Source organism: Equus quagga, chromosome 4, assembly GCF_021613505.1.
Source record: "Equus quagga isolate Etosha38 chromosome 4, UCLA_HA_Equagga_1.0, whole genome shotgun sequence".
Classification (NCBI taxonomy): domain Eukaryota; kingdom Metazoa; phylum Chordata; class Mammalia; order Perissodactyla; family Equidae; genus Equus; species Equus quagga.
In genome coordinates, this window is record NC_060270.1 from 29,858,497 (window position 1) to 29,882,124 (window position 23,628).

The window sequence follows — 23,628 nt, forward strand, 5'->3', positions numbered from 1 at the left end:
GGTGCTTATTTCATTGCAAACCCGCTTGCTTCTGCATCAACGCATGTTGTCTCAATTACACTATGTGACAAAACTCAGGTCCTTACTAATTTTTAACAGTCTACTCACACTACCCATTCATGGGTTTAATACCTTTACTGAAGTTTTGGTCGTTGCTGGGAGAAGTTATATCACAATCTCAGGTTTTCCTCCCCTCTGCCTCACTCCTACCACACTCTCCTTCTCCCTTTTCTAGTAAAAGCAAAAGAAATCTTGTCCTTGCCTCATGCAGAATGCTTTAGAGCGTGTCTTTTGTTGGCTGTTTGCAATAGGGAATGGAAGGGGAGGGGTGTATCACGTTGCCTCCCAGTTTAGCACATCAAAATATTTTCTTCTTCCAAATACACTGCTTTCCCTAAGATGAACTGCTCTAATGAATAAAATTTTCTCACCTACTCTACTATTTGAATTCAGAGTCCTACGCAAATGTAACACCCTCCGAGAAATGTTGCATGAAAATCATTATCAGCTATTGACTTGATGGGTACATGTGCATCATCAGATGCTTTCTCTAGCTGAGCCAGGTGGGTCTAGAACACAGTGGTGTGGGGTATATTGACAGGTGAAAGACAGGAGGGAAAGGGTTTCAGAAAAGGAGTAGTACTGGTGCAATGCAACATAGAGGTTGGAAGAGGATCTGGGCACCAGGAGGGAACAGGTTGCCTACCTGTTGGGTTGGGGAAGGACCAGGTGCTAAAAGGCGTTAGGCTCTGAGGAAAGAGTCTGCCTATTTTACAGTGAAGAAATTGGGGCATCGTTTTTGAACAAATGAATGGTAAGAGACCTTAGGAAATAAAAGGTTGCATGAGGAGGAGAAGGAAGAGGAGGGAAAAGTGTTCCTTATTCTTCCTTGGAATCGCTAATTGGTACCTTGGAATGATTTCCTCAGTAGACTGACATCACGCATATTATCTCCCAGGACAGGATCCAGAGCATCATTTTGTCAAGGTATCACACATTTATATGATCTTGGGAGGACGTTTTGAGTGTCTTCTTCATGTGAGTCTAAGTTCCATGGGCGAATGACACATTATGTGTTTGCTGGCCCTCACATTGTTATGAAACATGAATATACTTCCTTCAATAAAACGTAGGAAAGCAGAGACGTTCCTTCAGAGCTGATATAGAAATAACGCCCTTTTGATTTTAGGAAATCTGCATTGACATTGGAAACAGCTCAGTGCCTGATGGAGAAAGAGGGAGCTGTTACCATTTTGCAATGAGTGGGAAATCATACCAAGTGATATTTCAGCATTTCAACAGCTTGCTTCCAAAAGTAAGTACTGGAGAAATGAAATGTTTTGTTTTGCTCTTCAAATTAGTGAGGCAGAAAAGGAGAAGAAAGTAGTGAAGGGGATGATCACGTGGTTGTCTCAGATTTAGGGACTAAACACCCACAAAGGGGCACTGCTCCTTCGGAGGTTTCCCAGCCCCACCTACGCCGACCTGGTCCTGCATATGCGCATGGCTTCCTTTTCAGAGTTGGCGTTCTGGTACAGCACCCCTTGCCCCCATGGGCAGTCCAATCCCAGCCTCCCTTTCTCTCACTCCTCAGCAAGGGAACCTCCAGATAGTTCCAAATGTCCTGTCTGTTATTTGGGTCATCTTCTCTCTGAAAGCTGCCACCTCATGTTAGGCTGAGCTCTATTCCCCTTCCTGTCTGGATTCTTAAAGTACAACAGGAGGAAACAAAGGCCCCACCGTTTATTTTCAAAATCCTTTGTTATCTTATCCTCTGTGTGTCTGTTTTAAAATAGTGCTGTGCAGGGTTGCACTGTCAGTGTGAAGGAGATAAGGGGAGCACAAGCGGAGGGCAGCAGCCATCTGTTAGCAGTGTCTTGAGAATTCTGTCGCTTTACCAGTCAAGGACCATGGAATGTAGACCCCAGAGGCTCCTAGAAAGCTGTTACTGCAATTCCTCATTGAAGAGATTGGGAAAGCTGAGACTCAGAAAGGATGTCACTTGTCTAAGGTTTGCATAGTTTGGGGCAGAGCTGAGAATAGAACCTGGATTCTCCACTCCTGACCTGTTGCTCTTTCCTCTGCCTATGATGCAATTATGGTGACAATGTTTAATAAAAAGAACTGTATTTCCTTAAGCATTTTTATCCCATATGCTCTGCTGCTTTTTTAGTTATTATTATTAATTAAAAGTTACCCCATCTTTGAAAAATGGCCTGGAAAGAAACAATGGGGTTGTGATGGACGACTGAAAGTGAGAGTTAAATATTAAACTGTTAAGTCCCTTATTTCCTTTCCTGGCATTTGGTCTAATGACACACCACCCGATCCTGTGTTAAAACGAGGGCCAGGAGTGATTTTTCAGGGCTGATCTTTTATTTAAAAAGTGTTCTTCTTCCTAACCTTATTGCAATCGTTGTTTTTCTCTTTAGATCCTAGTAAATGGAACCATTTTTGCAAGAATGTCTCCTGGGCAGAAATCAAGCCTTGTTGAAGAATTTCAGAAATTAAAGTAGGTGTTATTGCCTGAAAGAGTGTATTCATTATCCATTGCCGTGTGACAAATTACCTCAAAACTTAATGACTTAGAATAACACCATTTATTATTGTACATTTCTGTGGATCGGGAATCCAGGTGGGCTTAGCTGAGTCTTCTGCTCCGGGTTTCTCACAAGGCTGTGATCAGGTGTGGGCCAGGACTGCAGTCACCTCAGCACTCGAAGGGGGAGAATCTGCCCCCAGCCTCACTCACGTGTTGTTGTCAGGATTCAGTTCCTTGTGGGCGGTTGGATTAAGAGTCTCAGTTTTTCACTGGCTGTTGTACAGAAGCCACCCTCAGTTCCTTGTCACATTGGTCATTTCATAAGGAAACTCACAATGTGGCAGTTGGCTTCCTTAAAAGTGAGCAAGCAAGGAGAGCCAGAGAGACACCATTTTTTATATCCTCAGCTCAGAAATGGCATGCCATCACTTTTGCTGTATTCTCTTTAAGGCAGCAAGTCATTAGGGCCAGCCCACATCCAAGGAAGGCACTATACAATGTCTTGAATACCAGGAGGTGGGGATCGTTGACAGCCATTTTAGAAGTTGCCCACCCCAGAAAGCATCCTTTCTGTGTCCCATAGGGCATATCTTAGAGGAAGAGCCTCTGCTGGGATGTAGAGAATAGAAACAATAGGAGTTTATATAGCTTAGAATAGGAAAAATAGAGAAGTGTGTGGGTTATCACTTGGAATTATTTGAGGGTGGTCCATTAGAAGATATATGAATAATTTTGGGTCCTCTAGGAAAGAGGCAGAATGGCATTTTCACTGTATCTGACCCTGTTATGGATTTGGAATAGAGGGCAAAGTAAAAAAAAAAAAAGAAAAAAGTTCTTTCATATCTCCTTCAAAAATACAGATGACCAAGTTACATCAAAGTGAAACAGTTCTTCTTGAGACCAGATCTACCTATATTTGCTGGAAATATTACAATTTCTGGGCTGCAGATTTCTGGGAAGCGAAAAGCGATAGAGAGTAGTGAAACTTTAGGTAATTGCTGATAAGTAGTAGGTAAAATCAGGAGACTGCCTTAGACTATTATTTTTTGTTGCCCAAGCATTCTTAGGGGAGTTTCAAAAACTGCCTATTAACTCCCATAATGCCTTGAGGCTGGCTTAGTAACCAGTGTCTAAAATGACTATTTTACTCACATGGTCATTATATGATATTGGCTGAAGAAAGTAATTTTACCCTTCTCAAACGCCTGAGAAATTTTGCCAACTTAAAGGCTTACTTTTGAAAAGCTATATTCCCCTAAAGAAAAATCGATTCAGGAATATATATGCTGTCTCAGAATGAGCTGTCTTCTCAGTTTCCCAATCTTCTTCTTCATGCGTTTATCATTGGGAATGTGCACAGGTTGTCTGAATTCTCTCCTGAATTCCGGGAACACCAGAAGATGTAAGATTCCTCATGTGATAAAAAGACTAAATATGTGTTTTAAGCCTGAAGAAAGGAAGCCATTTTCAGCAAATGTGCATAGTCATGGCATGAACATGAGTACATGAGAATGTTTGTAGGGTGATTTTCATATATACTAGCCAAATATTAGGTTGAGCCATACGAATTTGTTTGCATTTGATCATCTTTAAAATGGTCATTTCCTATGTTTCAACTAATAATAAGGAAATTCTCTGAGAACTTCTCTTTTCCTTGGATTTTTGATCTGTTATCTCATGTTTTTTGGAAAATTGCCACTGAGCTTTTAATAGTATTGCCATTAATTATTACTTATAATGTATTACTTACTTAAAATAGAACACAGAGTGTGTCTTACGTCAGAAGTTCCTTTTCTCTGGCAACAGCTTTAATATTTATTCTTCTATTTATCTGATTGTGTTTGCACATCAAACTAGTATAGAAGGGAGCATGTTATCTCATTTTCACTCTAAGGTTCATCAACAATGTGTATATATTGGGCTGGCCCAGTGGTGTAGTGGTTAAGTTCCTGCATTCTACTTTGGTGGCCCAGGGTTTACAGGTTCAGATCCTGGGTGCGGACCTACACACCGTTCATCAAACCGGGCTGTGGTGGCGTCCCACATACAGAATAGAGGAAGATTGCCACGTACGTTAGCTCAGCAACAATCTTCCTTAAGCAAAAAGAGGAAGATTGGTAACAGATGTTAATTCAGGGCTAATCTTCCTCATCAAAAAAAAAAGTATGCCTATGTCTCTCGTTATGCCTCTCAAACCATCTCCAAAATGTTTCTCATCCTAGTGTCTAAACTCTAAACTTTCAACCTCAGTCAGCAACCAAAACACAGATGGATGAGGTTATGATCTGTGCGTGAGGTGGTGCAGAAGGGCTGTGATTATGATTGCATACTCTTAAACTTGGCCTTGGTGGATATCATCAAACAAAACTTCTTTTGAAGTGCACGAGCATCCTTGTGGATGTCCTTGGCAGTATCCATGTGATTGACTGAAACAATTTAAATGATATGGTGGCCTTATTCCTCTGGGAATATTTCTCTCCAAGTCATTTTCCTTCAGCCTGATTCCACATGTGTTCAGGACACCCCCACACACACGCACACATCGCGTGTGAGTTAGTTATGATGGAAGTTATTCAAGTGAGACGTTAAGCTATTAATTTTTCTTATCCTTTCCCCTGCAGTTATTACGTGGGCATGTGTGGAGATGGAGCTAATGACTGTGGGGTGAGTAGAAATTACTTCTCCTAATGCAGGCAGTTCACTAATATCTCTCATGAGGACCGCACGGTCCCTGGGGTCTGTCTCTTCACCCTTTTGCCAGCAATCACTTGATTATTTTGCTGTTTATATCCACTGCTATCGGCATGTGGGTTGGAAGTGGAGAGGAATAAAGTGAGATGAGTCACTTCAGCTATTTTCTGGCAACTCCTAGAAGACTAAAGACCAGGAGAGGCTACTTAGACTCCCATATTTTGGACTCAGAAGGGACTTTACAAGACTAGCTGATATAATTCTATCGTGTTATCAATAAGGAAATGAGTCTCAGGGAAGTGAACTCTTTTTTTGTCCGAAGTCACACAGCTAGTAAAGGCTTAGTGAAGTAAAAGTTTGAAATTGATGGTTAAAGATTTTGAATTATATGTAAACTGTATTTATTCCTGACAAACTTCTGCTCCAGGTTAGTACTCCAAAAATTCTCACGCTCAGTGAAATCATAGACCGAACTATGTGGTTATTACGCACTATAGCAAACCTAAGTTAAATGATTCTAAGCAGATTACTTCTTATACACAATAGAAGGCAGTGCATGTTTTATAATCTGAGTTTTGAAAAGATGTTTGAAACTATAGCCTACCTTGAAGATTTATGCATGTAAGAAAACATTTTGGTGCTAATTTGTAGAATAAGAAATGAAGAGGATTGCCTTGTATTTCCAAAGCCTATTAGATATTTAAGATCTGAGTATTGTTTTACTTCCTTCTTAAATATTTTCTTTAAAGTTCTGTGAAAAACTGTGTTCATCCTTGGAGATCTATTTTGAATTTTTCTGCCTTGTGCTTCATGAGAAGAAGATAGTCATTAGTCTGCTGTTCAAAATCTAGAATGTGTACTCATTCCCATTAATTATGAGGAATTTAGAACAAAACAAATAAATTGAGTGCTAATTCAAGAATACTGAATTCTATTTCTTATAAGGATGTAGTCTCTGCCCCCAAAGAGTTCATTGTCTAGTGGGGGAAAGAATCATGCATAAGTCTAACCCTAGCATGAGCTAGAAGGCCTGAATTATATAAGAAGGAAATATTCTAATCTTTATTGAACGTGAATTTAGTATATACTGGCCACAGTAATCAGATACATTGTAGTTCTACAGAACTACAGAAATACGAAATCTCACTTTATGCTTACATAATTCTTGCAGGATTAGGGGCTTGCTGGCCTGCTTATTGCCCACTGTCTGCTCTGTGCACTTTCTGGGAAGTTTTCAGTCTTGAAGAGGAATGAATTAGCTTTTATTTCAGTGAGGCAACACACATTCTGGAATGATTCTGTGATGAGTGTGACCTGGACCCCGTCTCCAGTGAAGATGTTATGGGCCCCATACTTCATCCCAGCAGTTTTCTCATTGGCTGGATTAGACAGCCCAGGAAAAGGTGTGGATTAGGTATCTTTTCTTATTGTTCATGAAGGTGGCCCACTAAGTGTAAGAGCTATGATGGTGAGGGCCCCCACAGTTGGCCATCCAAACGCTGTCGTCTTTTTAATAGACTTCTTGAATGAGTGCTTCCATTTCTTCTATTGTCTACACCTCCACAACCAATACTCACACATGCAGGTGCACACATCTGCACACCACTCTTCTACCTCTGGATCATTGTTTTGTTGGCGACTTTGTGAACCAGGGGAGAGAGGATATTCCAGGTGGAAGGATAGCATAAACAGAGACCCAGAGGTGGAAGGGTACAGTGTTATAAACTCTATAATGTGAAGAAGAGCCTCATGGTGTTTGAACAGTTAGACCCTGGCCTGAGGAGTAATGGCTGTAACATGGATGTTTCATTCCAGGCTTTGAAAATGGCTCATGCAGGCATTTCACTGTCAGAACAGGAGGCATCTGTGGCATCCCCTTTCACCTCAAAAACAGCCAACATCGAGTGTGTGCCTCGTCTCATCAAGTAAGCCACTTCTTCCCCTTCCACCCCATGACTGACGGGCTCATTGTCTGGCTCTGGACAGAATTAGCTATGTTTTAAAGGGATAAATGTCACAACAGAGGCTTAGGTAGAGCACTACTGGAGCACCAACGAAGGGGGCATTAGTGCTGCTCGAGAATGCTGGTAAAAGCCACAAAAAAGGTACTTTTTCTGAGTTTTAAAGGACAAATGGCTGGGTCACGTGAACCATTGAAGGCTAGAGTTGATCTTTAAAAAACTAATTGCATTTCTTACTTCTCGCCTCCTTTATTTTGTATGTTGGATACTTGCTGGAACCTTTTTCTCAGGAGTTGGGGATGAGTGAGGAAGCAGAAAAGGAGCATTCCATGAGATCACTTCCCCAAATAGTGTTGTGACTCCAAAATATAAATTAGTGAATATCCAAAATGACTACATAGAAGACTTCTACAATTGGTTGGCAATAGTTAGGGAAAGGGAAGGAATTAAAAACTGTTTATTCCCCAATACAGCTCCCTCACCTCCACTCCACTCTCATTTCTGGTCTTGCCTCTACTTATGCTTTAACTATAGCTAAGAATAAAACATTTGACTTTATACTTTGTTCATAAATCTTATTTCGCTGTTGTTTCCTGTAACACTGTCGGGTAACTTCAGGCCATCTTCCTGGCCAATGGTCTGGAAGACATCACTAAATCTTGAAGTTTATACAAAAAAGACAACCATGAAGTTCTCTGGCATGTTCCTTGGTGCATCTGAACAGGCAGCTACTGGTGGGAATTACTCATGTAAAGGTGCCAGGCTTGAAATTCCATGCCCACATCTGGCTGCATATCAGCAAGACAGCTTGACACATCTCCCCGAACACTTGTAGCCTGCACCTGTATTCTTCCACACCCTCAAACGCCATCACCTACCCTGCCTCCAAAGCAGCTCCTCTTCCCAGCTCCCATGTTCCCTGCTTCTGAGGACCATTTGGTTCTTAGAGTCCATCACTGAGGTTCAAACTTGAGAGCACTTTTAACTTTTTCCTCTTCTTCACCCCGAGCAAACCAGGCATTATGTTTTTCTGGTTTGGCTTTCAGAGGGTCTCTCCTAGCCCTTTCCTTACTATCTCTGTTGCCTTAACCCAAGTTCACGTCATGATGAGTACAAAATGAGAGTGCTCAGGACATGCGCTCTATTTCATGCTTTCCATCATCAGCATGACTCATGGAGCTCTTTTTAAATAGTGTGCTTGGAAATGTGTTATACTAAGAAGAGACAGAGCCTGCCCTGGAGGACTTACACTCCAGTCAAGGATAGAGATAGAGATAGATATAATCACAAAACAGGGAATCTTTTGCCTGATGAGTGAGAAGTGCTCAATAAATTAGCTTTAAATAAATTAATGGCCAAACGATACAGTAATTGCTCCAGTAGTTCAGTGTGATAACTCAAGTCAGGAGAGAAGGTTGCAACTTGAAGGATGGGAAGTTTCAACTTGAAGGATGGGGAGTTGCGACTTGAAGGATGGGGAGTTGCAACTCGAAGGATGGGGAGTCACAACTTGAAGGACAGATAGGACTTATGTAAAAAGAAAGGGGGTGGGAGGTAATACAAGGTAGGGGAGATGGAGAGCCATATTTAGAAATGAAGTTTTAATTGGAGAGTGCAGGTGCCCCTGATAGCCAAATTGGGCTGGAAGGCTTCTGGGATGGGAGTTATGGAGGTTAAGCTTAAGTGCCAGGTATGGAGGCCTTGCATAGGAGTTTAAACTCTTGGATGGTTGCACAAAGTGCTGACGTGTTCCATCCAAAAGGCATTTGAACTTCAGATGCTCTTTCTCATGCAAGTGGCCCATTGCATTTAAGAACGCAATATGCTGTTTTAAAATACAAGTCATAATATAAAATTTCTGCAGTGACAGATGGTTTAGTAAAGAGTTTCAGGGTAGAAACTCTTTTCTTTTAGTATTTCATAGATTCATAAAAATTAGATATGGCTCAGCTCTGTTAGGCTCATTTTACGCTTGCTGTCATCGACGCATACTTATTCTTGAGAAAACATCCTCCCGAGGGGTGATGAGGTTCAGATCCACAGGTTTTCATTTTTATCCTTTGAAACTTGACTGACTTGTTATAGTTCAAGTTCTTTAAGGCAAGACCTGTGCCTTGTTATTTCTGTATCATTGTGCCTAGCACTAAGCTGGGAACATCAGAGCATTCAGTGTATGTTTGTAGACTACATAAATAAGAGAGTGAGCTGTTTAAAATTCATAATCATTAGGAATAGCAGTAATTTTGGAAGCCCATGAAAACTTAGAATGTTTTTGGGCTTTCCTTTGAATCTGAGTGTCTTAATTTTCCTGGAAATGTACACAACTGCAGGAAAAAGGATGAAATCACAAAGTTTTTGTCAGAAAATGATTTCAGGCTTCACATGCTTGTGCTTTCTTAGCTTGTTTTCTGCTCCACCCTCTGTGTTGGAAAAAAATGGCAGTGCCTTCAGCCTGGGGAAAAACCTCTGCCCGAGGCATCCTGACCTATCTCCCACCCAACCTTCTCGTCTTCTCTGAGGCAAAGTGGCTATTAGTCTGGCTTTTTAGGTTTTCCTTCTCACTTCACTGGTCTGTTGACAAAGTCTTTGAGCAGTGCAGGTCTCTGTGTCACCAAGCGCTGGGAAGGAAGAGGATGTAGGCTGTCTCCCACATGGATTCACTTCTACCTTAACAAGCGAGGCCTGCAGGAGGCGTTGTTGGCCAGGTTCCTCACTCTTCCATTGTGTATTACCACCTCACACTGTCTTCTTTGGCCTGTCACAATCCACCAGTCAACCAAGTCTCAGTTAAGGGAATAACAGCTCAAACAGAATTTTTTAAAAGGGGGAATGTGCACTTTTGAAGACGCATTTTTTTACTGTTTTCTTTATCTCTTTTGATCTCCACGCTAGCTCAGATTATTACCCTAGGTTCTTCCTGCAGTATTAAAGACAAGAAAATCCATTTCATCTCAGATATTGGGGTCCCATCCACACTTCCTAAAATGTGAGAGCACCTGTCCTTTGGCTTTATGTCTCTAAGGGTCTTTAAAACACACGTGGTTCAATTCTCAGGAAGCAAGTGTTGTCAGGATGTCATGGGTCACAGTCAAGTCAACGCCTGACATTTTGCACCTTAACATAATGTTGTATTGTGTTTATAATGTGTATGTTAATCTTCTTAATGTACCGAAAGCTTGCTGAAACTAAGAACTGTGCCTGATTCTTTTTATATCCTCTGTGACTCTTAGCATAATGCTGGTACCTCATAAACTCTAAATAAAAGTGGATATATGAATCAGTGAGTGAAGTAATGATTGAAGGAGAGAATGAATGAGAGAATGAGTAGTTAAATAATTGAGAGGATTAATCAGTGACTAAATGAATGTAATTCAGTAGCTATTAAAAATTGAACTCTTTTTGAAATATAAAAGAGACTGGGAGATGCGTATCCTACGTAACCAGTTATTTTTATTTTTTCTTAAACAGAGAAGGCCGAGCTGCTCTGGTTTCATCCTTTGGGGTGTTTAAATACTTGACCATGTACAGCATGACCCAGTTTATTGGCACATCACTGCTCTATTGGGTATGAACCAAAATAGTTTTTTCTCAGTTCTAATTGCATTTACATCCCTGGTTTATTCTTTGGAGAGAGGCTCCTACACAGGATTTAATGTTTTATAAATAAATGACATTTCTCAGAATAAATATCTGCAATCTTGGGAACTTGGTATAACTGTGCATGAAATAGGGAACTAGAAATAAGTAGATGTCGATCAGTTTTCTAAGAGTGTTGTTTTTCTTTAGATAGCCTGAGACACTTGACCTCTTTGAGCCTCTGTTTCTTCACTTGGAGTACGAAGAGAGCTTCAGAGCAGCCTAAATATAACTCGGCAGGAAATGGATCGGTCTCCAACTGTGGAATAGTTTTGGCAAAAGACTAAGAAGAGATAAAAAGAAAGAGAGGTTGTTGAATTTGACTTTGAAGGACACAAAAGCTAGAAAAACTCCCATACTGGAGCTTTACTTCTGAATCTGCCCAGAGCTTACACACTTAAGACATGTCATTAGTTAAGGATTAACAATTCTTTAAAATAAAAAAAAAAAAAGGCTTTTGAAATTCAGTGATACAAACAATCATTTACGAATTAATTGGCTGTCTGGAAGGAATATGTATAGGTTGAAAGTAATCTTCCTTAGGGGCTGGCCCCGTGGCCGAGTGGTTAAGTTCGCACACTCCGCAGCAGGCGGCCCAGTGTTTCGTTGGTTCGAATCCTGGGCGCGGACATGGCACTGCTCATCAGACCACGCTGAGGCAGCGTCCCACATGCCACAACTAGAAGAACCCACAACGAAGAATACACAACTATGTACCGGGGGGCTTTGGGGAGAAAAAGGAAAAAATAAAATCTTTAAAAAAAAAAGAAAGTAATCTTCCTTAGTTCAGCCATTATTTGAGCCAAAACAAAATGATCCAATAGGCTCAGGGAGCACTCAGGGAAGAAATTATTTTACCGCTTTCCTGGGACATTTGAGAGGTGAAGGGGAGGACCACAAGACTCCAGCATCTAGTGGGCCGTTGCTTGCAAGAATCGCACACAGAGGGCTGAGGGGCAGCCAGGTGGACAGAAATGGGAACCGGATTGGGAGGCAGGAAACCTGAATTCAAGTTCTGCCTCTGTCACTAAGAACAAATTAGGCCTTGCCCTTGACCAAACCTTTATCTGCCTCTGGGAAATCAGACGGGCTGATTTCTAAAGCCCCCCAGGGTTCTGTGAAAGCTGCTCCTAGAATGAGAACTGAATGAGACCTAAAGCTGCCTTTGAACATTTCTCCCTGTTCCATCTCACCCTAGCTATATATAAGTTTACCACTATGAGGGAGAAGGGATATGAGAAAGACAGGGACAGGAGACAGAGAAAGAATTAGAGGAAGAGAGGGACACCGAGGAACCATTTGCAGCCTCTCAAAAATATGAAAGCAGAATTTCAGTTCCAAAGTCTTCTTGGATAGAATTGGAACTGTAGTCCACTCCGATGGTCTAGACCAAAATAAGAGTGTACCCCAAGGACCTTCACCTGGAAACTTCCGGGTTTTGGGTTCATTCTCTAAGAGGCCAGAAATATTTTGCATTTTGCATAAATCTGGTCTGTAATGTGCTCAGAACTGGATTATAATTTAGTGCTCCATCAACAGCTATGAAGCAGATAAACAGACCTGGCTGCAAAAGGTATTGCCAAGGCAAGTTTCCAGAGAGTAATAGGTTGCCTTTTGTGTTTAAATACTTCAACCCCATAAATGTGACCTTCAAAGAAGTTCTCTGTCTACACTAATCTTAGGAAGGCAGGTGTACCAGACTGAAGTCTGCCATGGGCTTACTTGGGCTATGGGCACTTGTTCAATTTGTGAAAGTGATTGGACTCCAAGAGAGCTATGTTGTGAACTCCATCCAGGGATGAGGATGGAGAGAAACATCTGCTGAATGATTTGAGAACTTGACTTCAAATTTTAAGTTTGAGGTTCCCAGTGGAACTTTCAGGCTTCAAAATCTTACATTGAGAATTCGACTATCTATGCTGAGACTACAGCTGCCAGAATTACTGTGGCCAGTAGGAGAGTCAGTCCCAACTGACTGACTCTCGTTGCTAATCTGGAATTAAGTTAAGCACTGGGAGAACAGTGATCTGGTTTTATTCTATCCAATGAGATGCTAAAGATCTTAGATAAGTCATTTTTTTCCTTAAGAGGAGAGGAAAAAAACAGTTGCTTCCTGATTACTTTCAAAAGGAGTGTTGGTGATGATAAAAATGCTATAATGGCAGAATCAACACATATTTACTTTTCTTTCCTTTTCAGCAACTACAACTCTTTGGGAATTACCAGTATCTCATGCAAGATGTTGCTATTACCTTGATGGTCTGTTTAACAAGTAAGCTCTTTAGCAAAGTAAACTATATTATTGTGTTCATCCATATCATACAAATAAGAGCCTCTGAGAAAGATGCACCTCATCACATATGAATTTTCTGAAAGTGGTTTTGGGAGTAACTTGAGGTTTCAAGTTCTCAGACTTGGCATTAAAATATCTTGATGGCAAATTTTAGGAGTCTTAGCCTCATAAAATTGTCAACGTATTTTGAGTTCTTTGTAGGTTTGTGTCTTGTACATAGAAAAATGTGCAATAAATCTGGAAAGGGAAATCGTTAAAACCAAAGGTCACTTTCCATTATTCAGCTCTGCTTCACATTGGCATGAAACCAGATTTTTGCTAGGTCTTTGATGTGTGAGAACAAATGCTAGCATTTTATTCTAGTGGAATTCTTTCAAAAGCAAGGTGTGGCTTACAGCAGCTATTGCTCATTTCCTTCCTTTGAGATGACACTGATAAAGCATTTCCTATCAAGGAACTCAGGGCTTCATACTAACCCTTAATAAGTGAGGAAGGTGACTGTCTCAACAGAGAGCAAAGAAAAAGAATGACATAGTCCTCTCCTTTTCCTTGTTCAACAGTGAAAGTGCTATGAAAAATAACAGATAAAATATCAGGCAAGGCAGGATATTAATAACCTTGAGAATTTCATGTAGCATCTTAAAATATGAAATTGATATTGAAATCGTTTATTATATCAACCCAATGATAAAATTTACTAGTACCAGAGACATAAGTAATATGAATTTTGATTCTCAGGGTTGAAAAGTCTATTCATAGCCCATTAAAATATTTTTCTACATGTTATTAATATTCATGACTGGATAATTTTGAATCAATGATATTGCTTCTGCAATGCTGGATATTTTTAAGCAATTTGCATGATTTACCTCTGAATATGGTCAATGATGCTAAAAAGGAAAAAGAGCACCAGGAAGTTCCAAGAGCTAAACTAGCAGGCAGTAGTGTGAAGGTGAAGGCCACAGCCATCCTCCATCACTCCCTATCTCTGTGACCTTTGACAAATGTCCTCATAGGGTTGTGAGGATCAGATAAAATAAAGCATGGAAAGTGTACAGCACAGTGCATCACACATTGTAAGTGCTCATTGCAAGATGAATAATGTCACACTGTACCTGTTGGTTTTTTCTTCTTTTGAGATGACTGGCTAACTTGATGAGCTCTTGCAAAGAATTAGACTGTGTACAAGTGGATTGTTTGATTAGAAATCCAAATACATGAGTGTTAGTCCTAGCCTTGCTGGTCAGAATTGCTAGATGACCTTGAGCAAGTTATTTTGAGCTTTTACACACTTGATTCTATGATATTGGTTATGAATTTGACTCCCATGGTGGTGGGTGTACTTTAGTCTTTCCCATGGCAATGGCCTGTTGACCCTCATAACGGTTGGTCATCCAATGAAACTTAGCCTCTCATCTCAGAGTGGGCTCAGAAGGAGAGTTAGAATAACTCAAGGCAGAACCATTGTTACCAGTGGGAGAAAACAGTCTCAGAAGGCTGATAGACCAGAGGCATAATGTTCTATCAGAATGACAACACTTTTTCTAATATTCAACAAATGTGTAGCTGGTTCAGTAAATGGGCTGGACTAAGGGTAGATTGCTGAAGGTGAGAAACAGAATCAGGAAACAGCCATTTTTGTTTGTTTTTTATCCTCTGCCTTCAAACACTCTTGCTTTTCTACCCCTGCAAGCTCAGACACCGCATAGGCAGATCATCTCCTGGTCAATTCCACATGTTAAAATGATCTCCTCTTTAGATATGAAAAGTCCAAGTATTGTAAATTAACATTTCGTGTTTTCATTCATTTTAAAGCTTTGCTTCCCCTACATCAAGCCTGCCCTATGGCTTGGAGCAAGCAGTGGGAGAGAAAGCCATGGTCTCTACTTTTGTTGTGTGACCTACTCTCTAACCCTGCTTCAGCGAAGATGAGAGCAAGAAGAGCAAAGGACTTTTTATTTAGTGGAGCTGCTGTAATTCTCTCCTGCCAAGTGCCCTCTAACACGGCAGGCATCTACATTCAGGCAATTTGCATGGGGCTCATTGGCTAGTTCTTGGGTTTTTCAGAGATTCCCTGTAGATTGGTCTGGACTAGACCACTCCTTGACTTGGGTGGTGCTCTCTCCCTCTGACTCCTCAGGATTCCTTTCAGCAACTGCCTTCTAGTGGTACATACCACAAAGCCCTTTTCTACTACTGGGCCCCAGAAGACTGCCCCATTGGGCAGATTCCTTTCAAGACAGCTCTAGCCTGGCTAATTCCCATAGCTTCTACTTGACCTACCATATAGTAGATGTATAGGTTGCTCTCACTGCTGCCCCCTCTCTCTTCCCTCTAATATTGCAACGGGAGAATGAGCAAGCCCATCTTCCTTCTCAAAAACACTTCGGTCCTCTCCTAAAGTGGTTCTTATGACCTCCCCTCATTTGGTTTAGGGTGATGCTGGGAAAGAAACCACAATTCCTGCTCCTCCTAACAATTCTTTTCAAAGAATCTCTTGATAATCTCTGTAGTTTTCTCTTATATAGTCTGTACATAGGTAATTGTGGGGAGCAGGGACATGCTTACAGTTGAAGGACCAGAATGGATCCCACTTTGTAGGTACACTGGAGATATGGCAGTCATCTCTCTTTACATTAAATTCATACTTACCCTTCATTGCCTCAAATATAAGGCTCAACAAAATTCCCCAGACAAAAGGAAAAACCCCTGCAACATCCCCCTAGACATGTTCATCTCCTACTGTGTATTAGGCACACAGGTGCCTGGGGCATGAAAAAGCTGATTGCTGGATTTAAGAGCTTAGTGGGAGATTCACATACATGAATGAATGAAGTGCAGGTGGAAAGTAGTGAGTGGCAGAAAACAACAGAAGCTTTGGGAGTTCAGAGAAAGGAGAGGTTGTTTCTGATAATCTGGGCTGAGGGAGGAGATGGCAATAGAGAAAAGAGAGAGATACTGGGAGTGGCTTCATGGAAGAGGTAACATTGTACCAAAATAGGAAGGATGGATAGATTTCAAATATCTTTTACTAAAAGAAGGGCATTTCAAGTAGAAGAAACCAGCATGAGCAAGAGAAAGCTGATAAGTAGGGGGCATGAGCTTTTCAATTTGGCCTCACTGTAGGGTCTGTGAAAAGAAACAGCAGGAGATAAAATTTGAAAAGGTGAGTTGGGTCAGATCACAGAATTTTGACTACCATGCTGAGAACTGTGGACATTCAAATAGACATTTGGAGTCACTGGCAGTGGGGTGATCAGTATAAAATAACTCTGACCAAGGCACCTACACTTCCAGGTTAGGGCTTTCGACCTTAAGCCTTAATTAGTACAGGACAAAGACAATACCATCACATATTTGATTTGTTAACTTGCTTATCTATGCACACCCTGCCTTTTTCCCACAAGATTTTAAGGCAACATACAAAGGCACTAATAAGACAAGATAGCACATATTAAAGGGAAAATGAAGGAGAAAAGTAAGATGAATCCAGGAAAGCCAATTAAGAAAATGCATGTCTTGGAGTCCAGTTTGATCCTAATAGGTAGAGAAGCCATCTCCAAAGGAATTTGTTCTAGCTACATCTCTGTTCTCTTCAACAAGATCCACTCAGATTAGATTAACAAAATAAAGGAAAGGGGATGCTTAAGAATATAATTCTTAACAAAAAAATCTGAGAACAGAAACTCAAAAGCACCTGGGCCTGAGAAGGGCCAGAACATTAAAGGGTGAAAAATAGAGCCTGCTTTCTTTATTTCCAAGAGGCTGTCTTGTCTCTTTCTTCTTCTTTCTGTTCTTACTGTTTCATCTCACTTCTACTCATTCACCTTGCAAATGACCCTAAATGGTGACTCTATTATTGACTCTCCATAACCTTTCTGCTTGTCTTCCCACAGCTAACTAACTCAGCCTCTCAGTGTCTCATTTGCAAATCTTCTGGAGAGAAAATTTATTGACCTAACTTGGGTAAGATGCCCAGATCTAGGCCAATCATTTCTGTGAATGAAGGTGGCATCATGTAATTCACCTCCATTTAGGCCAACCACCCCAAATATGGGAGGAGGCAGTGCCTAGGGAAGGAGGCTGTCGGAGGGAACTCATCCATTATGTCAACACATCTCCTACATAAATCCCATCAGTGCTTCAATGACTCCTAATCTTTTCTGGGTCTTGGTCCCCTTGGAGGATCTAATGGAGGATATAGATTGTTTCACCTTAAAAATCTCAGGATGCACAGTCAACATTTTGCATATAGTTTAGGTAAGTTCATGAGCCTCCTGAAATTGAACGTACATGACTTGAAATGTCCATAATATAAAGGAAGCCAACTATTTGGGATAAGCACACCTACATTATATCTAAATGATGATGAATGATTAAAAACTATACCTTGAGAATAGAATTTGAATCTGCTAAGTCCTCACATACAGCAGGCCCTGGGTGAGGTTCAGTAAAGGACAGGAATGAGAGAGGATTCCTTCCCTCAGAGGGCTCACAGTCTGCTGAGTGCATGTGTAAACAACTAGATTTACTGCAAGGCCCCCTCGTATAGCAGCAATATGAGTAAGGTGCCGTGGCAACTCAGAGGAAAGAGTGATTAAATCAGAACAAAATAGAACAATTCACGAGTTTTCATTCCTCTGCACGCAATCTGACAGCACATATCATTATCATTTTAAGGCAACCTGGACAATTCAGAAAAGTTCTTCTGGCTGCTGGGAAACAATATGCTATCCAAGCTTATACTTCAGGGCTCCCCATTTTATCCTTTCTAATTCAGAAGATCCATCCCCCTGTAATACGCTGTAGAGCAGAGAAAATGGGGTTCACAATCACACAAACTTGAGTTTATATCACCACCCTGAAACTCACTAACTGTGATCTTTAAACAAGGGACCCTACTTCTTTGAACCCCAATTTCTTCACCTGTAAACTAGGAGATAAAATACCTATTTTTGCACTATTTTTTAAAGACATAGAGACTACGTTTCTAAAACACTTAGCATAGCCTCTGGAACCTATCAGGGGCCCTAAAATGCTAGTCATTGTTTTTATTTTTAGTCAGGTATACAAATTCCCTGTCAGAAAGTATTAGGAATTTCTAATATGGAAAAAGTTAAGATATTCTTTATGTAAGAATTCTGTATCAATCAGCTATTGCCGCAGTGATGCCGCATAACGTACCTCTCCCAAAAGTCATTGGCTTACAATGCCCACTCATTGCTCTGTAGGTTGACTGTCATTCAGGTGATCCAGGTGGGCTCAGCTGAGCCACTCTGTTTTAGGATGTAGATCAGTTGGTCACAGGTAAGGCTATGGGATTGATTCAGGCCTGCTCCACATTTTTCACTCTGGGGCCACACTGAATGGACAGACCCAGGCATGTTCTCATTGTGTATCACAGAAAGCCCAGCCATGCAAGCGGGCTGCAAACCTCTGTTGACATCTCTTTGGCCAGAGAAAATCACACAGTGAAACCAAAATTAAGGGATATTAAAGTACACTCTGCCATGATGAGGCCAATAATTCACTATCTACCACTGTCCCTGTATAAAAGAAAAGCCAGAAACTCAATAAGCTTCTGAGAAAGTGAAGACCAAAAAGTTAAAAGCCAGATGCACAGAGATGCAATTGCACCTCTCTCCCCTACCCACAGCCTCTTTATGACCTCTATGGCCACACTCTACCTTGGATATTGGAGCTCAAAGAGAACTCCAAGCACTGCAGCTTCCACCTTCTGCAGCCCAGAGCATGGTCTTCTTGCACTCATTGTTGGCACTGACCATAGCCCACATTGTATGTCTCTTTCTTGTGTGCCCATGCAAAGACTTTTCACACCAGCTACCCAGGAATTAGGCCAAACCTCACAAGCTGCACAGCCTCCACAAGAGTGCTCTCATTTCAGACACCAGCTGTAAGTTTGGGGGTACCCATGCCACCTGCACTTCTGACTAGCTGGCTACAAATTTGGAGGTTCTTACTACCCTCTCAAGTTCAGTAATTCATATCAACAACTCACAGAACTCAGAGAAGTGCTAGACATATGATTACAATTTTGTGATAACAAAAAGATTCAAATCAAAACCAGCCAAAGGGAGAGACATGTAAGACAAGGTCTGAGAGGTCCCAAACATAACAATTCCATTGTCCTCTCCCTGGGGAGACAGTTTGCCTCACGCCCCTGGCACATCGACGTGTGAAAATAGGAAGAGTATTGCTAAACAGGGAAGCTCAACTGAGCTTTGGTGTCTGGAGTTTTTATTGGGGTTTCATTATGTAGGCATGATTGATTGAATCATTGGCCATGAGGTTGAACTCAATCTCTAGCCCTCCTCCTCTATCTGAAGGTCAGGCTGATATCAAGTGGCTTAAAGCCCCAACCATCTAATCACACAGTTGGTCTTTTTGGCATGACCTGCTCCCATCCTGAGTCATCTTAGCACAAAATTTCTTTGGGCCCAGCATCAGTCATCTTGTTAGTTCAAACTATCAAAGCCCACCATGAATAATAAAGACACTCCTCTCAACTCAGGAAAAAGTCAAGGATTTAGAGAATACATCCCAGAAACTGGGGATAAAAGCCAGTCAAATTCTAGGGGCTGGCCCTGTGGCCTAGTGCTTAAGTTCGGTGTGCTCTGCTTCGGTGGCCTGGGTTTAGTTTCCAGGTGCAGACATCGGTGGCCATGTTGGGGTGGTGACCCACATACAAAACAGAGGAAGATTGGCACAGATATTAGCTCAAGGCAAATCTTCCTCAAGCAAAAAGAAGAAGATTGGCAACAGATGTTAGCTCAGAGTGAATCTTCCTCAGCAAAGAAAAAAGGCCAGTCAAATTCTTTATTCCAGGGATTTAGAGGGAACCTCCTAGAAACCTGGGACAAAGGGCAACCAACTTCTTTATTATACACTCTATCTGCATCTTCCATTGGACTTCAGGCTCTTCGATGGCAGATGAAATGTCCTTCTCATCTCTGCATAACTGACAGCCTCATGCCTAGCACCCTCCTGAGGAAATCTTGATGGAATTGGTAAAGATGAAGCCTTAGATAGTCACAGAGCTTTAGAATAAATGAATTGGAAGAGTCTTTTGGAGAACATTTAGACATTTCAACACATTCATTTTATGCATGAGAAAATGAAGTAGCAAAGAGTTTCCGTGGTTACCCCAGAACACACATTGAGCAAACTGAAGACGTACTTTAGAGTTTTATTATCCCAAACAGGACACCCACTCCCCACAGCCCTGCCCCTACAAGCATGAATGCAAATCTAAGCATACACATCCTGCTTTCTTCCTTACATCAAAGAAACCAGTGATAAGCCATGAAAAGGGAAGAGGTGACAGATATGAAGACAAGAACTGAAACATGACTATGATATAAATCTTTAAATGTGATGTGTCTAATTCCTGACCTTCCCATGCTTTTTTCCTGCTCTGCCCTAAGAAGTAAAGAACATTCCATTTTCATCAACTTGTTAGAAAATATGGCTTCTAAGAAGGGTGTAGTCATTTCTTCTGTAGTTGTTCTGTTTAGTCTCTGCTCATTGCAAACCTCTTAAATTAAAAAAAATAAATCCTAGCAGTTCTCCATTTACACACTTATCCAGGAGGGAACAGAGCACACCTCTAGCATCTATCTTGGTGCACTAAAGTGCTCAGAGAAGGTTGGCTGAACAAATAATACAGTGAATACTTTAAAAAAACTTTCCCAGCATTTGAAGATTAGTCTAGCTAGATGCCTCCTTATTCTCCTCATCTTAACTCCTCACTTTCTCATCATCATTGAGATAAACAGTACTGCTAATCTATGTGGAAGGCCATTTTCCTCTTTTACATATCATTCCTGGTCAGTCTGGTTGTGGGGGAAAATATTTGCATCATGCAATATCATAAATGTTTTAATTACAGGACTTTTAACCATTATTTTTCATTTCTGAAGGTGAAACGAAAGCATGGAAGAGGTAAAGGCTGGTAGCATTGGATGTGCAGCTAGGCAATGTGCTTACCTAGATGTAAACTCTTGATTCATGTTACTGAGTCTGAAGCCCAACGCAAGACTTAAGATAAAATGCAGCTCAGTCTTTCATTCTCAACAATGAAATTGCAATGGGAAAAATGCGTTATCTTTCAGTGAGTTCAACTCATGCCTACCCAAACCTGGCTCCATACCGACCAGCAGGACATCTCCTGTCTCCTCCTCTGCTGCTCTCAGTCTTTTTGAATGTCTGTTTCACCTGCATTGTGCAGATCTGTGCATTTCTCTATGTGAAGCAGCAGCCCTGGTATTGTGAAGTCTACAGATACAGGTAAAGTCCACTTAGTTTTCCTTTCTGAAGGTGATACAGTGAGTACCCAATGACATTGTACAACTTGGTTTGAACGGATACACTCAAATTTTAATTAACAAATGTTGTGTCTCCACACTGCAAAAGGCTGATGACTGGAAAGAACACAGAACACAGTTAATGGGTGGAGTCCTGGGGTAAGCGATGTGAAGAGGGTGGGAAAATATCTTCACACCTGTTGTTCATGTATGCATCTCACAGCTGGTTGACTGAATGATCGTATTCATTCCCTGGTGGTTTGGATATCGTATAGACCAGGGGTCTGCAAACACTTCTTAGAGAGGGCCAGCTAGTAAATATTTTAGGCTTTGGTCAGATGGTCTCTTTTGCAACTACCAAGCTCTACTATCGTTATGAAGAAGCAGCCACAGACACTATGTCAACAAGTGGGTGCGACTGTGTTCCAACAAAACTTTATTTACAAAAACATTTGGGTCAGATTTGGTCTAAGGGCTGTAGTAGCTGGCCCCTGATATACGAGGGAAATTTGCTTAAATTAGTTTGGGGTTTTCAAATGAATGTTAAAATTAAAATGTGACGTGATGGTATCATTATTCTGATTGAACTGAATACTAGACTCAGGGCAAGTCTCTTCATCTCCCTGGCTTTAATTTCTTTAACTGTAAACTAAGGGTAAGATGAGGTGAACTGTAGTACAGATGTTCAAACTTCATTTTCTCTGACAAAGCCTGCCCGACCTCCGCAAGGAAAGGCCAGAAAAGAGCTGCTTCTTTTGAAGTAGGGCTTCTGGAAACTCCTGCTCACTCCACTGTGATCTTGAAGGCATCAGAGTCCCAGGAATCAGTGAAAGACAGATTGAAAACTACCAAATGATGTCTAACATGTCATTTAGACCCAAAAGTCAGCAATTCAATTTATTCCTTGGAATGTAGAATTCATTTTTATTTCAAAACCAGATTTTTCCCCAAATTGGAGTGCATATATTCAGAGAAGCAAAGTTCTGATTGAATCTAGAAGACAACATGGTGTAGCCAGAAGAGTGAGGATGGATGGGTAGTCTCTGTCACTATCTGGCTATGCCATGCTAGTCCTCAACTTTATCTGCAGTGTAAGTATATTGGGTTAGATACATTTTGGTGTCAAACTCTGTAATACAGGCCTTCTAGTCTGTCTGTCCCCTTTGTGCAAGAATGCCTTGTGACTACTGATTGTTTCACTGATACATTCAGCAAACATTAACTGAACATATGCTGTATGCAAAGCACATTTTGGGACCCTAGGGAGCCAAGGATAATAAGACTTAAGTCTTGCATTTGAGTTCACAATTGAGAAATGAATTTTATCTATAAACAGTTATAATAGTAGTAAAAAGTTTCAAGCTGAACATGAAATCTCATTTGTGGATTTGATTACTGAAAAAAAAAATCAACATTGTAAGCAGATCAATCAGGATTAGGAAAGCCCACATCTTCAATAAATATTTTTCTGAGGAAATATTATGTGGCATCGCTTGGCTAGGTGCTAAGGATTTGTTGTAAATATGAGTAAAACAGAAAAAGAAAACCAAAAGAAAAGTTCCAAATTCAAGGAACTCTCATCCCAGGGATGGAAAATAAAAATATATGAACGAATAATTACAAAACAATGAGCTAAATGCAGCAGTAGAGGGAGGAAAGGGAGGCGCTGGATACACTTGGCAGCAAATGGAAAGCTGGTTCAGATGGAGTGATGTTAGAGGCAATAGCGCGTCTGACTCCTGACATGCGCATTGTGATATTTGGGGAACAGGGAATATTCCTATATGTTTGGAGTTTAAGGAGCCTGGGAGGACTGGGCAAAAGATAAGGTTGGAAAGGTAGCTTGAGACCAGAGCGCGAAGGTCTCCTGGGCCTGCCTGAAAAGTTTGAATGTAATTTATTAGCAAAACAGAGCCATAGCCACTCATAAACCGGAGAGCGTCACGTTCGGGTCCTCAGGAAGAGCCTTCCGTTGTGTGAGGAGAGTGGATTAGAGTGGGCAGATTCAAACTCAAGACCCAAGTGAGGAAGCTTACCTTAGTCTATGAGAGAGAAAACACCACACACACACACACACACACACACACGCACAGAGTTCGTTTTCTTTGAATTGAAAGGAACTCCACAGAAAATTGTCATACGAGCCCTTCCAAGACACATCACTCGTTGTAAATGCAATGC

At 41.1% G+C, this 23,628-nt stretch overlaps 1 protein-coding gene across 5 annotated transcripts in view; it reads left to right on the top strand.

Moving 5' to 3' along the window:
• Positions 1–23,628, top strand: part of ATP13A5 (ATPase 13A5) — a 108,988-nt gene that overhangs the window by 74,004 nt on the left and 11,356 nt on the right. For all 5 annotated transcript variants that reach the window (XM_046658260.1, XM_046658264.1, XM_046658261.1 and 2 more), the window contains 7 exons: positions 1,190–1,315; positions 2,433–2,512; positions 5,164–5,206; positions 7,049–7,158; positions 10,663–10,759; positions 13,030–13,102; positions 21,256–21,430. In XM_046658260.1, coding sequence (XP_046514216.1) covers positions 1,190–1,315; positions 2,433–2,512; positions 5,164–5,206; positions 7,049–7,158; positions 10,663–10,759; positions 13,030–13,102; positions 21,256–21,430 — 704 coding nt within the window. The remainder of the gene's footprint in view (positions 1–1,189; positions 1,316–2,432; positions 2,513–5,163; positions 5,207–7,048; positions 7,159–10,662; positions 10,760–13,029; positions 13,103–21,255; positions 21,431–23,628) is intronic.